The sequence below is a fragment of the Electrona antarctica genome (genome assembly GCF_951216825.1).
Source record: "Electrona antarctica genome assembly, chromosome: 2".
Taxonomy (NCBI): Eukaryota; Metazoa; Chordata; class Actinopteri; order Myctophiformes; family Myctophidae; genus Electrona; species Electrona antarctica.
Window position 1 is genome coordinate 36,559,408 of NC_136807.1, and position 14,962 is coordinate 36,574,369.

At 41.0% G+C, this 14,962-nt stretch overlaps 1 protein-coding gene across 1 annotated transcript; it reads left to right on the plus strand.

Annotated features, from left to right (window-relative positions):
- Window positions 1-583: 583 nt before the first annotated feature.
- Window positions 584-14,445, plus strand: dcp1a (decapping mRNA 1A). The gene is made up of 9 exons (XM_079492323.1): window positions 584-806; window positions 1,150-1,190; window positions 2,412-2,539; window positions 6,608-6,674; window positions 7,801-7,945; window positions 8,381-8,482; window positions 8,837-9,460; window positions 9,853-10,125; window positions 10,589-14,445. Exons 1-9 carry the CDS (start codon window positions 675-677, stop codon window positions 10,667-10,669), a joined length of 1,593 nt encoding a protein of 530 aa, XP_079348449.1. The 5' UTR covers window positions 584-674; the 3' UTR covers window positions 10,670-14,445.
- Window positions 14,446-14,962: the final 517 nt, after the last annotated feature.

Here is a 14,962-nt window from a genome sequence, read left to right on the forward strand (position 1 = left end):
ACGTTAAGACCCAACGATGCTTCTCGGTAACATTTTTATTTTAATTAATCACTTTATTTTTTTTTTTTTTTTTTTCTATTCTTTTTTCACCTAAACATCATCATTGATGTTCATTGTTTAGTCTTGCAATGCCATTGGTTTGCATATAAATACCCCCCACAGAGGCACAAATTTACACAACTTCAAAATCTCTGGACTCAGTGCAATTTCTAATCAAAATTGACCTATGACCTTTAATCTTTAACCCTGATAAAAGTAACTAAAATGCATGTAATACATATATTTGTGTGATCATTAGAATGTCTAGAACATGTATCATATATTATTGTGAAATATATCCACCGAATGTAAATTATTAATTTATTATTTTAATAATTATTATAAATGTGCATAACATTTTCATTACACTTTTTTTTATTTATTTTTAACATATTTTTTTAACATAAGTCCTAGTAGTACAAAGTAGTAGTAAGGTTGAAATCTATTTTTTGCAAGTAGAAATGTATCCGGGTCTTACAGGGTTTTAAGTAAAACATGTGACGTGAGTACTTCTCCCATCAGTGCATAAATCAGATGGGAACCTTTCCCAGTAGTCGTGCTTTCTGAGGACGAGAGAGGAAAACAAGAGTCCGCAGAAACAGTTCCGTGCGGGAGCAACAATCATCACATTCAAGATGGAGACCGCCAAAGCAGGACATCAAATGAGCTTAGCAGCTCTACAGAGACAAGATCCGTATATAAACAAACTCCTCGACGTTACTGGTCAGGTAGCGCTGTATAACTTCAACTCTAAAACAAATGAATGGGTAAGTTGGCAAAAAATATAACCTCTTAACCTTCGGTTTCTTCAACGTAAACAACGTTGGCGAACGTTAGCATGCTAATGCTAGCCTTCTCCCCAACAACAATACAGACACGGCAGGCACTGCTATTAATATCTCAGCAGTCAGTGAGAGTTAACTATGGCGTTAAAACGGATTATGGCAAACCATTGACCCCAGTGACACCAAAGTTTGATCCCAGTGTTTCTCGTGTTTAAATGCTACGTAACAAGCTACCGCCGACTGACAGTCGCTTCCATTTTCAGCACTTTGAAACTATCCTGCTGTTGTCAATCTTGTCTGATCAATTCAATTGTTGTCATTTCAGGAGAAGACGGAGATCGAGGGCACATTATTTGTTTATACCAGGTAAATACAATCCTATTGACGTCGCGAAGAGGATATAATGAGACTAGAACCATGGGAACGCATACTTTGTTTGTTTACATCGTTCTGACGGTGTCGTTTGACGTACGCACACGTGTTGTAGGCCGCAATCCATGTAAACAAATATGCTATGTTGGTTAATCTGTTAGCTATTCCATAAAACCTAGTAGCCCGTCTCCGGACCCCCCGGGTTGAGCTCCTTTGGACCCCTACGACGTAGGGTCCGGTCTCACCGGATTCAAGCGACATGGGACGCAATCTGACTTTCCCTGACTTAGCCCTGTGCTGCGGTGTGGGTGTCACGCTGACATATTCCAAACGAAGCATATGAACGCTATAGGAGACAACGAACCCTCTGACCCCCCCCCGCGAACGGCTCAGAAGCCGTTAAGTATTTTTAATGTTTGTACGACCGTTTGGCAGCTCTGAAATTCTCTCTTCGGTCCCTCCTTGTTGACATCTCGGTTGGCTAGAGGTAGGCTAGCTGTAGGCTAGCTGCGCCTACGAGGCGCGTAGGGAGGCGCAGCTAGCCAACCGAGAGGCTGGAGGCGGTACAATGGGATGTCAACAAGAGAGAATTTCAGAGCTGCCAAAACGGTCGTACAAACATTAAAAATACTTAACGGCTTCTGAGCCGTTCGCGGGGGGGGTCAGAAGGTTCGTTGTCTCCTATAGCGTTCATATGCTTCTTTTTGAATATGTCAGCGTGACACCCACACCGCAGCACAGGGCTAAGTCAGGGGAAATCAGATGGCATCCCATGTCGCTTGAATCCGGTGAGAAGGAACCCTACATAAAGTCAACAAAATGTCAGAAACTTTAACGTAGGGTTCCGAAAGGAGCTAAAAACCTAGTTGGTTACATTTAGCCTTATTAGTCTATATTAAATGTGGTCACAGGGACACGGGCATAGGCAAACATACAATTGTGGTTTAATGGGATTTTATCTTTGTATTGTTGTGTAAATGATGCACAGATGAATAAAGTACAATGTTATCTTATTCTGCTCACACCATTACCAGAGTACCTTGGACTTTTGTTTAATGAAACCTTTAATGAAAAGCAAAACCATTCAAACTGCCTGTTATCAAACTAATTAAAATGCTTTAGTGATTTGAAAAATCAAATAAGTCAATGTGGGGTGCAGTTGCAGTGTTCTATATGAAGTAATACTTATACGGTACGTTATCCTGTAACTTGCAGGTCGGCCTCCCCTCGCCATGGCTTCACCATCATGAATCGGCTAAGTGCAGAGAACCTGGTGGAGCCGATCAACAAAGACCTGGAGTTCCAGCTCCAAGACCCCTTCCTGCTCTACAGAAACGCCAACTGTAAGCAGGAACAGTCTTTTTTTAACTTTACTTTGCACGCAACTGGTTGGCTGATAACTTGTGTGTGCATTTAGTGCTGGTGTGGTTTATTATTCACAAGTGACCATGAATCAATCTATTTTTCTTTCCTAGTTCAAACGCAATTCAACCACTTAAGCCCTATTTTATACGAAACCACATGACAATGTGGTGAAAAAAAGTCAAGTGATAACGGTTGTGAGCTTGTCGATCTACTCTTTTAGCTATTGTTGAAAATGTAGGACATTATTTAAATGGAAAGATGACAGCAATATTTAATACATTTTATTAGTTGACCACCTTTTTGTGGTAAATCGTTGGTGTGTGTTTATGTCACATGTCACACACCTACGGTACTTAATAACATTGAGGACTTTACAGTGTATTGTGTGCAATACATGTGAGTTAAGGCTCATACATAGTCTGGATTTTCGGTGGTTAGGTGACCACCGAACTACAACATGACGTCACAAGCCACGGTGAAGAGCAAACCACCGCCCCAGCCCTTCTCTCTGTTTTTACTCACCACCGCTCAACGTTATTTCAGCTCCGGTGGTCAGCTCACCACCGGAAATCCAGACTATGAATAGGCCTTTAGAATACCTTTTTGTGAAGTTCAAAGCAAAGTGCGATGGAGTCCAGATCCTTGTTAACGATAAAGTTTTGATAATAAAGTAACTGTCTTATTATACTATCCAACAAAACCATTCACATAAAAATCCTCTTGTACACTCTCAGGGTTGTGGGGGTCTTGAAATTAAAAAGTTTTAGAACCACTGCACACTAAATGGAACAGAGCCTTAATTAGTATAATCGGTAACACCTGTGAAGGAAGGAGCTCGGAAATGGGAAGAGTTATCCTGTGTGCTTAGAGCCCATTCTGAAGAGTACAAATGGAACCAAATTGGCCCCTTACGGTCCATTTTGTTTCTATGTACACTCTTCAGATTTAAATGAACACTAAGGATTTTGCTGTGTGTACCATTTGGATGTTTTATTTTATTTGACTGTGTGTTATGCTTCAAAAGGTCTTGACTAGTATTTCATCACACACCACCAGTTATTTCCCAGACACTTTGTCACATTCTGCATTGATGACATATGTTTTATTCAGTATATCATAGGTTTATAGAATTTTTGCTGTTTGTGTGTGGACTGTGGGTCAGGTATTTGGCATCGTACGATGATGTATTCTCTACTATTTTTACGGTATATTTCCGTTGACTTTTTCCAATATGCAAACAGTCTCTTTTTAAGATAGCATACACTTTAGGCATGCCTTTAGGGAATTCTGATCTGAATGCCCTTAGGGAATTCTGAAGTTCGCTAACAACATGCACACACTACCTCACACCACACAACCACAGTACCTCTGAAAGCGCTGTACAGACACCTGCCCAGGGTTTTCTGAAACACTTCCTTGCCCTTTTGCCGGAGATCTCGTTGGGGTCGCCGGGTCATCATATTTGGTAAGATGGCCTCCTCCAAGGGATCTTTTCCACCCATGGCTTGCATTTACCACAGACTACATAAAGGTTTCAGCTTCATGTTCGTGTATGACTGCATTAGGACTTAAGGGTATCATGCTGGAGAAGAACAGCTTGGATTACAAATTGTAATCCAATGTCTGGGGTGGTCTTTCCAGACTTTCTTATTTTGTCTTCTCCTCAAAGTTCTATGCCTTTTAGGGTCAATGCACACAATAGCACAGTTTTGTCATTCATTTAACTTTACTTAGATCTTTAGGAAGTAATTAACAGCACTGCCACCAAGATGATCTACTAGGAGTTTAAACACAAGTTTCATAAGTGCAACAAATAAAGAATTTGGCTGTTTTCCCATTTGCTTACTGACAAGGAAAAATAGCATTGGCATAGACAGTGTTAAAGTAGATTGGTCTCCCTTCTGACTTGCCTTGCCCGTCAGCCAGGCTGGTATGCTAGGTACAAAGTAATTCCCCATTAGTCCAGGTCAAACCTGGACTTGGTTTGTTACTGTGCGAATGCTAAAGACTAACATGCAAGTTAGAGAAAAATATTCCAAAGGAAAGGACTCCAAATCATACTCCGAAGGAAAAATAGTGGGAAAAGATCTTAAAGCCATTGTCATTTGAATTCTTCTGGGTGTTGTAAATCTAAACGCAGTCGATTACTTAGGTGGAGGTACGTCTTGACGGCAATAGGTAGCTTATCGCAGTCCGCCTGCTTTCATCATTCCATTCCCCACGCTTTTAATCCATGCAGATACAATCTCTTGTTCACTGTCCATGTCTGCAGTAACTGCTTTAGTGTGCCGTTGCTCTCCCTTCAGTTGTTGTTTAGCGTCTGGTCTAAATGTGCTTCTCCAGTCTGGTCCTCTGAGAGGGAGGTTTGTGAGTTCTATAACCCCCTGTTGACTCCTCGTTCTGCTTACGAGTTTAGAAAAAGAGGCAGGGGGGATTGTTGCCTTTAGGCTGCAAACTTCAATCTAGAAGCTACAGCTGGGAGATATAGGATATATGGACAAAACATCTACTCTGTATGTCTACATAGTATTACTGTTTTCTTTCTTAATGATACAGTTGCTTTGTCTTTATTTACTGAAATCAGACGTGTGATAACAGATTAAAGAAGATAATTATTTCTCTTTAGACTGTTGAAAGGTGAACTGAACCCTGAGTATAAGAATATTTCAACATAATTGAAATTGTGGCGCTGAAGATACCAAGGTAGTTTCACAAAATTAATTAAAATGGTATGCTGTAGTTAGCGTTTGTCTCTGTGTCAGTGTATACTGTATTACAGATGGCCTGCCTTTGATGCACCAAAGCTGTCTCACAAGAGCGAAACACTGCATGTCTTGTTTTAAATCTTAAGTGAAGGAAGGCATGGCAGGTTTTTCCCCCCCACTTCTTATTCTTCTCCTGCTCACAAGTCCATCACCAAGAGTAGATAGTGTGGCATTCAGTGATGGAAAATGTTTTGTGGATATCTATTGGATGATACATGTGCATGTTGTGTGCACAGTACATACCCACCTGTTTACACCCCCATACACACAGCATTCCCCATGGCACATACTGAGAGCTAAACACTTGGTGCTAGGCTACATCAGCATCAAGGGACCTTGAAAACATGGGAGTCCGTGTTGTATAATCTCCCATCACAATGTAATGTAAACTGGTAATGTTGAGAATTGGAGAGGTACTATGCTTTTTATAGTAGTTAATTGCAGTGCATTAGGAAAGGTTATGTAATATATTGTTTGTGCTTAATTCCGCGTGGAAATGTTTTATAGATATTAAGTAATTATTATGCACTAGATAGAAGCCTTGTCATTATTTGATTCACTGCAGCTGTAGTGAAACAACTTTGTATGATGGACGATTGTCCATCATACAAATAATATAATTTCATTATACATTTTATTTAATCTCCTCGATACCATTATTGTGTTTTTTGTATCACGATAAACAACTATTATCGTCCCATCCCTACACGAGTATGTCAAATTAACCGGCTTCAGCGGGAATGGTGTGCTACTGTGCTTAAATTTTTCCTTTCTTTTTATTTTTTATCCCACAATTTTGTAACCCATTTTTTTCACCCAGTGTCAATTATCTAATGTAATCCTGGGCGCTACACCTCTGCCAACCTGGGGGGGCAGCGGACTGACCTCATGCTTCCTTCTATGCATGAGGAGTCCAAGCTGCTTCTTTTCACCTGATGGGAGAGTTTCCTCGGCTGGACGTAGTGCGTGGAAGGAACACGTTATTCCGACCAGCTCCTTTCCCCTCCATCAGGCGCCCCGGCTGACCAGGGGGAGGTAGTTTAGAGACCAGGATTACTGCATGTTTTGTTTTTTTACCCTAGGGGACATGGGAAGAACATGCAAACTCCACACAGAAAGGCCCTTTTGCCCTTTGTGCTTTCATTTTTCTAAGGGATATGTTTTATAATTGCATTTATATTAATTTATTACTGAATAAAAAATTGAAAATCATTAACGAAAGGTCCAATTAAAATTGTGTGACCCACAAATAACATGATTTATGTCTTTTTGTTCTTACAGTGGGTATCTATAGTATCTGGTTCTATGACAAGAGGGACTGCCAACGCATTGCTCAGCTCATGGTTAAGTAAGTTGTATGTGTTTTCTGACAACATTTTATTTCATGTTATAGTGTACTTGCTGTATGTGAGTGTGCGATGCCTTTACCGTGTCCATGATCACGCTTTGTGTTTCTATTTGAAAAAGATTAAAGTAGTCTTGCGTATCCAGACAACTATTCCACACCCTCGGAAAGCAGAGAAAGGAAGCTGTCATCCGTTCGTCATTTTCGTTCATATAATTTTAAAATATCTTAATTTCCATTTCTGATGAGCAGCAAGATATAGAGGCATCGATCATTTTGATTAGGACAAATTTACGTGACTTCAAAGATTTAAACGGAAGCAGAGAGGAGGCTCATTTTTGCCAGTCTGGCTTGAGAGACTACAACTCAAAAGAAAATCCACCCAGAACACACTTTCCCCTCAGATGCTCAGAGCTAGCTGCTAGGTCACCTTTTTCTGGGAGCCCATTTGTAAAAAACACTCCATCTTATCTGGTCATTATGAAAGACAAGAAAAAACGATCAAAATAAGCGATTTAGCGTAAGACCTTCTCGATGGAGTTATGTAATTTTTCACCTTCAACAGGTTAAGAAAAGCACTATACTGGAATTCTCCTTTAAGCTTGATTTATAATTGGTTGTGTGATGCGTGTGGCTTGCCAAAAGTAGCCTATCTAGAAGCTCACAATGCGTTGCATCGTAGAATGTTGTGAGCTTGTAGAGCAGGTATTTTCGGCTAGCAACACTGTTGTACGAAAGAGTAATAGATTAATTAGTTGTGTGAACTTATTGATGTCTAGCTTAACCCATTTTGGGCGGGAACCCCTTTTGGTGTGTTTTTTTTTGTGGCTTTCGCCTTTATTTTATATTTTTTATGGAGGGACAGACAGTAGGCTGACAGGAAATGGGGAGAGAGATGGGGGGGGGGGGGGTGACATGCAGTAACGGCCATCGGGATCGGGAGTCGAACCAGATGGGGGTCGGCGGCCAAATGCATATATTTTGGGGGTCCTTGACATGAAAATGTTTGAGAACCACTGACATAGAAACATGGGTTTTTCAGAAAACTGTCACGATTTAGAAGGCATTTGTAGAATGTTTTCTCAGATCTAAATGGGTTAAACCTACTGCCTTTTTGTCTCCAACCCAGGATTGTGAAACAGGAAGCAGACCATGCACAAAGGGTATCACCACCAGAGATGGTGGGACCAATGAGGACCAATGGCATGGCAGAACCACCACGCTCTATCGATATTCTGGAGCTTCTCAGCAAAGCCAAGGATGAATACCAAAGGGTAAGGAGGATACAAACCAGTTCAACAAGAGAAACGTTTATCTGTTGATGATGGTGCCCGCCGGCAAAAACCTGTCTTCTACACAACAATGAAAGCAAGCAAGCCAAAAAACTAAACTCTGCCAACATGAGATGGTTTATAAAGAGGCTTTGGGGTAGATTGTAGGCTACTCTTTTCACTGACTGAAAGAGAGGAACATACAACTTGAGGGTCTCCCACACATCTGAGATTAGTATGTTACTTAATCCCACATTATTCCAATTCTGTATGTATAGGTTTAAGCACCCAGATGTAATTTCTGACTATTGCATTTTCATCACACAAAAATAGCCATAATAAGTATATTAAGGGACTGTAATGCTTGTACTGTAGATTGCACATTTTAGTTATAGGTGTTCATATCATCATCAATCATATTATCCGTCTTTCTTTCAGACTCAGACAGGTGAAACAGAGGTGTCCGTTACTGCAGCGCCGACCTTGAAACCAGCCGTCGAAGCGACGGAGCATGCGCACAGCATACCACAACCTGAAAAGGTCTACACGCACAGCATGCCCTGTCCAACGTCAACCCAGATCAGCCACTAGTTAATGCAGCCGGTTTAAATCACTTCCCAGGGCCTGTCAACTGTCACCAGTTTTAAAAAACACTCCATCTTATCTGGTCATTATGAAAGACAAGAAAAAACGATCACGATGGAATATTTGCAGTGTTCCTCAAGGATGCAGCCAGGGCCATTTTGCATCACAACAACAACATAGTTTTAAAATGCTTTAAAAGCGTTAATATGATCTCTCTTTCTCAGATTTGACTCCCTCGCTGGACAGATTTAAGAGCTCTATCCATTGTGGTGCTTGTGTAACAGTTTCCTTCTCTTTCTTTCTATCTAGAGCTCTCATACAGTTGCAAAGCAGATCACAGTTGAAGAGCTCTTTGGCTCCTCTCTTCACAAAGATCCCTCTCTGCCTGCTATGCCCATCCAGAACGCCACCACTGTCCCCAATGAACCGTGCAACTCCGGCCCCACTGCCTACCTCCAGAGCCAGCCATACCCCCCACCGCCTGTCCTCGATCCTCACCTCCCACACCATCTGACGGCACCAGACCCTGGGGTTGGCCAGCGCCATCTAGCCCCCAGCTTGCTCCCTGCCCCGGCTACCTACGCCCTCCACCCCAGCCCCATTTTCCAGGCAGTCGGCCCCGCTACAGAGCCCCAGCATCGGTGTTCGCCGCTCCTGGTGGCTCCAGCTGGGGCGGAGCCACGAGCTGCCCCACCCGGTCCTGTCGTGGCACCGCAATCGAACTCTGCAGCCTACATGGGCCAGGAGATCCTCAATACGCTCAAACCTTCCGTGAATTCTGACCTCCATAAGCCCACCCTTGCCCCCAACTTCCTGCCTAGCACATTGGTCCCACCGCAGAGCTTCCAGGAGCTGGTGGGGCCTGTGGGGAAGCCCCTTCACCAGCATGGGAAGGATGTTGATCTGTTCTCTCAGGTCCCAAACCTGATCAAAGTAAGTGGGATGGTTTTTAACTGCTGCTTTGTTTTGTGCTTAAATGTCCCTTTGTCTTTTATACATGCATTCATAATGTGAAATGGTCTAATACTGTATACGAATTGGGGAACTTACATAGGTGCTATGTGCTATTATATTACCGTATATCTATCCCATTTCTGTGTTTTTTTTGTTTTCTTGCTCTTTCCCTCTCTTTCACCCTTTATCTTTTATCAAGCCTTTCTTTTGCTCTATTTTTCTCTCTTCCTATCTCCTTGTTTGATTCTTTCACTCATTGTTTCTCTTTGCATCTTTCTCTTCCCCATTGTCCATCTCCTTTTTCTCCCCCTTGTTCCCCCCCCTCCCTAACCCCATCCTCTCACTTTTTCCTCTCTCCTTCTCTCCCTCAGGGTGTCCATATGCATGGCACAGGCCTTACAGCCCTTACAGCTCAGATTTCAGTGCTCCTCTCCCCCAGCGCCTTTCAGCATTCCATTAGCAAGCCTAAGGGGGAACTGCCGCGCATGGCAACCACATCGGCAGCATTAACGGCGACGACAACAACGTCGTCAGTGGTCCATCCTGCTCTGACATCTGACCCCTCTTCTGCAACTGGCAACGAACCTCACCAGGCCCTCTCTACAAAGACACAGCTTCAGGACACACTGATACACCTTATCAAGGTACATTATAAATATAACCCATTTAGGCCTGACGTCAAAATAAAAAGAACGTTCGCGCTGAAAGAATATATATTCAAAGATTTGTGCCGCATTTTTCAAAAATAGCAGACCTACAAGCTCGTAGCACGCCACTCGGTGGCATGCTATGAGCTTGTAGATCTGCTATTTTTCAATAGCTATAGTATAACATAATGCTTAGTTAAAAAGCCAAAAGGGGTTCCCATCCAGAATGGGATAATACATAACATTAATATTGGTGCTTCAGTGGGTAGAAAAATCTGTAAAGGCCATTGGGTTTCGTTTGTACCCTATTGGAGAACTGGCTGTTGGAATGGCTTGCGTTATGCGTTTTACGGATGATAAATCTGAGAATTTGCATGTAGGCATGCCCATGAACTGAAATCGCATTTACAATTTGGATAATTTATAAGTTTTTCATTTATTTTTTTCTGTTTCCTTGTAGAATGACCCAGCTTTCCTCAGTGCCATTCATGATGCCTATTTACAAAGCCTGTCCAAGGATTTCAACAACCTCATGCTATAGCCCTACCCCGACCACCACCATTATTACTACTACAATCTATGGTCACTGTACTTAGCAATTTGTTAAAGTCATCTCCCTGCATCAAGGGTACATCTTTCAGCCCAGGACTGAGTGAAGTTCTGGGAGTCACATTTCGGAAAGGATTTCACAGATGTCAAGCTATAACCTTTTGGATGTTGCCTCAATTTATTTTTACAACTGCTACGACAACTTCAACTACTCAGATAAGAGCTTCAACACCACTGAACACCTCCCATTCTTTAAGGGCTCGTTTTTTTTCCAACCACGGATATCTTTAGGGAAGTCAGGCTGCTCCTGGGACCTAGACGGAATATCAAAATGTTCTAATTTTGTCGCGTGGAGAGCCAAACAAAAACTGCAACCTAGTTTTGGTCCTGGCCCATTGTTTTCAAAATGTTGCCCAATATCCTACTTAACCACGGTTTCCATCATTCTATGATCCCTTTTCATGACCTCTCATTCTTGAGCCTGAAACTGCAATTAGCAAAACTCGTCATTTGTTAGTATTTCCAGTCATTAACGAGGAGAGATTGAAGTGACCAGTCCATGAGATTTAAGCACATCCAGTGGCTCTGTAACACCCCCCTTGCTACATGTAATAAGGCTTAAATGGCGCACACCTCCCCACATTTCAGATTTTCAGCTGAATATTGACCTACTTACACTCTGTCCAGATTACTCACTTGTACCTGGATCAGTTAATTGAGATTCCAGATTTTACCTAAACGCTTGGTTTTTGTTTGACCATAAGCCTCTCTGCACAGGACTCTCATGAGGGTGGGGGGAAACTCAGAATATGCTTGGAAATGGAGCGTAACCTGGCTGTTTCAAGCAATAAGCAGATTTGTTGCTTGGTAAGCGTGTTCCTGGATCCCACCAGCTTCTGAGGTTTGTTTGTTGGGTTTACAGCCTTGAATTTGGCTTTTTGGAATCTGAACCTTTGGACACAGCATCAACAGGGGAGACTTTTCCCACAGTTTTTTTTATACAGTATATATATACATATAGGCAACCATGTTGCAAAGTCGTTTCCTCATCATTCCTGTTTGGAGGTCATCAGCTGGAGGACAAGATGACGGGAGGAATAATCCTGTACAGTTTGATCCATGTAAACCATGATTCCACTGGAGCATGCACATGTTGGAAACCCATGAGCAATTTTCCCGGCTCTCATTCATTTCACAGGCTTTTGTAGCTACATGATGTGAGAATATGAAAAGAGTGTGAGGATTTTGGTATACTACGCACCAGAAGAGGGAAGGATTGGACCCCATGCTGGAGGTCTCTGAAATATTTTGCAGGGAATTCTCAGACATTGATAAAAAGATTTCCCCCTCTATCTGGAGGTGAAAATGAAAGACTTTCCTATCATATCCCTAAAACTCCCTTTACAATCGATCGCTGATGCCTGTATATTTTTTGCAGATGCACTTAACTGCCAGTGATATTTTGCAGCTATCTTTTGTGTTGTCACATGTTGGCTTGTCACTGAAGACTTTTTGTAACCAAGCCCCAAAGGTAGGAAGATGTGGATTTCCACAGTTGTTTGGCCAAGCACTTGCAGCCAGAAGCTGAGACTATTTCCTATTTTATGCTCAGTCGTACAACCATGTCGCGCACCAAAAATGGCAGATGTACAAGTTCACAATGTGACACATTTGTGTGCTTGTAGACAGGCTATTTTAGGTGGACGACACGGTCATATATGACTAAGTATTAATCAGTCTTGTGTCATTTTCAGTTTGCTGCTTTTTGTAATGTGTGTTGCACACTACAGCTCTCCTTACACACATGTGCAGTGCGCACCAATTATTTCCTACTGTTTGCCTCGCTTTCTCCTCCCTCGGCTTCTACCTTTAGCTCTCTCGCTCCCTCCTCCCAGTCCCTGTTTCTGTCCTCTTTACCAGCTATGATCACTATGCTACCATGGGAGGTAGGGCATGTGCAATAGAAGACAGTCAGTCACAATGCCTTTTGGGATACCAGCGTTTTATGTAGTACAGTAAGTAGAACCTTGTTATAACCTGAACTGCTGAATTCTGAACCATGCAATACCAACAGGGTATTTTCGTACAAATTATTTGGTTTGACCAATAACATGAAGCATCTTATCCCCAAATTAGACTGCATGGATGTGAATGTGTTTGTGAATGTGTTTCTACCAGTAAATACGTTTTAACAATTTGAATACATTTTGGAACCAGTAACCTAATTTTAATTATCTGAATAAAATGCATGGCAAATATGAACTACCTCCTTTTCTCAATGGTTCTAGATTAGCAAGGTTCTTGGTACTATTTTTGTTAACTTTCTTTTAATCTAGGTTTAACTAGGTTTAAATTTGATTTATAACAAAAAAGCTTATTGTTATATTAGGCCTTTTGTTTGTGCAGTAAAGGGGGTTTTCAGTAAAGGCTATACTACAGCAAAGGACCTCATACTTTGCAGTCACTATGGTACAGACTACACAACGCCTCTCATATCACCTATGTTGTTGGCTTGCGAAACGGAAAAGACCCTCTGCTACAGAGAAACTTGTCGGATTCTTCTCAGTGGTGGCTGTACCGGGTGTACCCCTGGAACTATCATTGGTTTACAATTGGTTTTATTTACCCTGATTTCCCCCTCTACATTTTCCTTTAAACTTAGCACATGAAATGCTGAAATCTTTTTTGGAAAACTTTACAAAAGTAAGACGAGTGTAGCTTTCTTTAAGAATAGACATATCAGAACTCAAGACTTTTTTTATTACGGTATTTGTCAGAATGCAGCATTTGTGCTGGCTGACAGGGCTGTTTGGTTACATCAAAACCATGAAAAGCTAGAGAGGTTGTCAATGAAGATCTTTTATTTTCTTATCATTCAAGCATCTGTGTGATTCAAACTATTAACTTCTGCACGTCATTCCAATGTAAACTTGATGCTAGACTTCATTAAATTTGATTTGTTCGTTAGGTCTTCTAACAAATAAGAAGATGGGTGTTTATTGGAATTCCATTTCACTCATGCAGAATTTGCTACAATGTTTAGAAAATGGCCACTTTATTTGTCATGCATAACTTTCAAATGGGTATTTTTTTATTTTATTTTTTTTGTGAATTGAATTTCTACATTGACTCAAGCCTGTCCTAATTGTAAACTGTACATCTGCACCATGCAGTTTGAATGTATTGGATGTTTACTGGTATTGCCTGTTCTTGGGACACGGTATTTGAGTTTAGCTACATCTAGATCTTAGGCCTTCAATTCCAATTGGCAAATCTTACAAGTGTGTTTAACTATTATTCACCAGAAAAGGTACCAAAATGATTATTTATTTTTCTCCACTTGTTGCACCATTGATAATGAGTCACGACTAATACATTTCACATTTAGTTGACCATCAATGTTTGAGCAGGCGTTGGAGTTTTTGTCTTGGACACTTGGAAGAAATTACAATGATTAATACTTTAACCTTTTATAACCACTTAACTGTCCATTTTGAGTTGTCCAACCCCTTATTGTTAAACTAAACACATGCACACAGTAAAAGGCTTGAATTTGAGATATTTTTAATCCTAGTCCCATATTTTAAGATTTTAAGGTTATTTTATGCCTTGTATTGTCTCTTATTGGCCAGAAATATTCATTTTTGTTGGATGTTTTGGGGAAGTGTTTGCAAATTGCATTCATCTTAATTTTAAAATAATTTGTCGCTGTGTGCAATTTGGTTATGACTATTTTGTGATATTAAAGAATTGGAAGAAACCAAACAATTGCTGTCATTTATCTCTGGAATACATTCTGAATTGATGCCTGTCTTTTTTTGTAGGCTGCAGCCAAGTACAATATCTCTATTTGGTCACTAGATGTCGCTAAACGTCCACTGCATATGTTATGCTAATGCAGTCTGTCTACAATCAAATGTGTCCATGGATATTTTTCATCCAAATTGTTATAGTTCTTAAGGAGAATTGTAGGCATCTGAATTTTTCAGCACTATGGTTTTGAGTGTAACCTAATTAATTCCATCCATAGAAGAGCATGTGTACAGACATTAAGGCTAAAAGGATACAGTCCTGTGGACTTGTTTCCATTGTACCCCTCATCTCACTGCATAGGTGCTATGTGTTGTTTACAGCTAATACTAATACATACTAATTCATACAGCTAATACTAATACATACTATTTTTTTTAGGCATTTTAAGCTCCCTGCAGCTCCATCATGGACGCCATCGTGCAAACGATGCCTTTCTAGATGTTTGTTTTTCGTAAGAATTTAGTATGTTATT

Bases quoted from the DNA above. Each gene is read 5' to 3' on its own strand.
- dcp1a (XM_079492323.1), top strand. From the start codon at position 675: ATGGAGACCGCCAAAGCAGGACATCAAATGAGCTTAGCAGCTCTACAG. The intron at 807-1,149 runs GTAAGTTGGCAA...TTGTCATTTCAG, and splicing joins ACTCTAAAACAAATGAATGG to GAGAAGACGGAGATCGAGGG. The intron at 1,191-2,411 runs GTAAATACAATC...TGTAACTTGCAG, and splicing joins ACATTATTTGTTTATACCAG to GTCGGCCTCCCCTCGCCATG.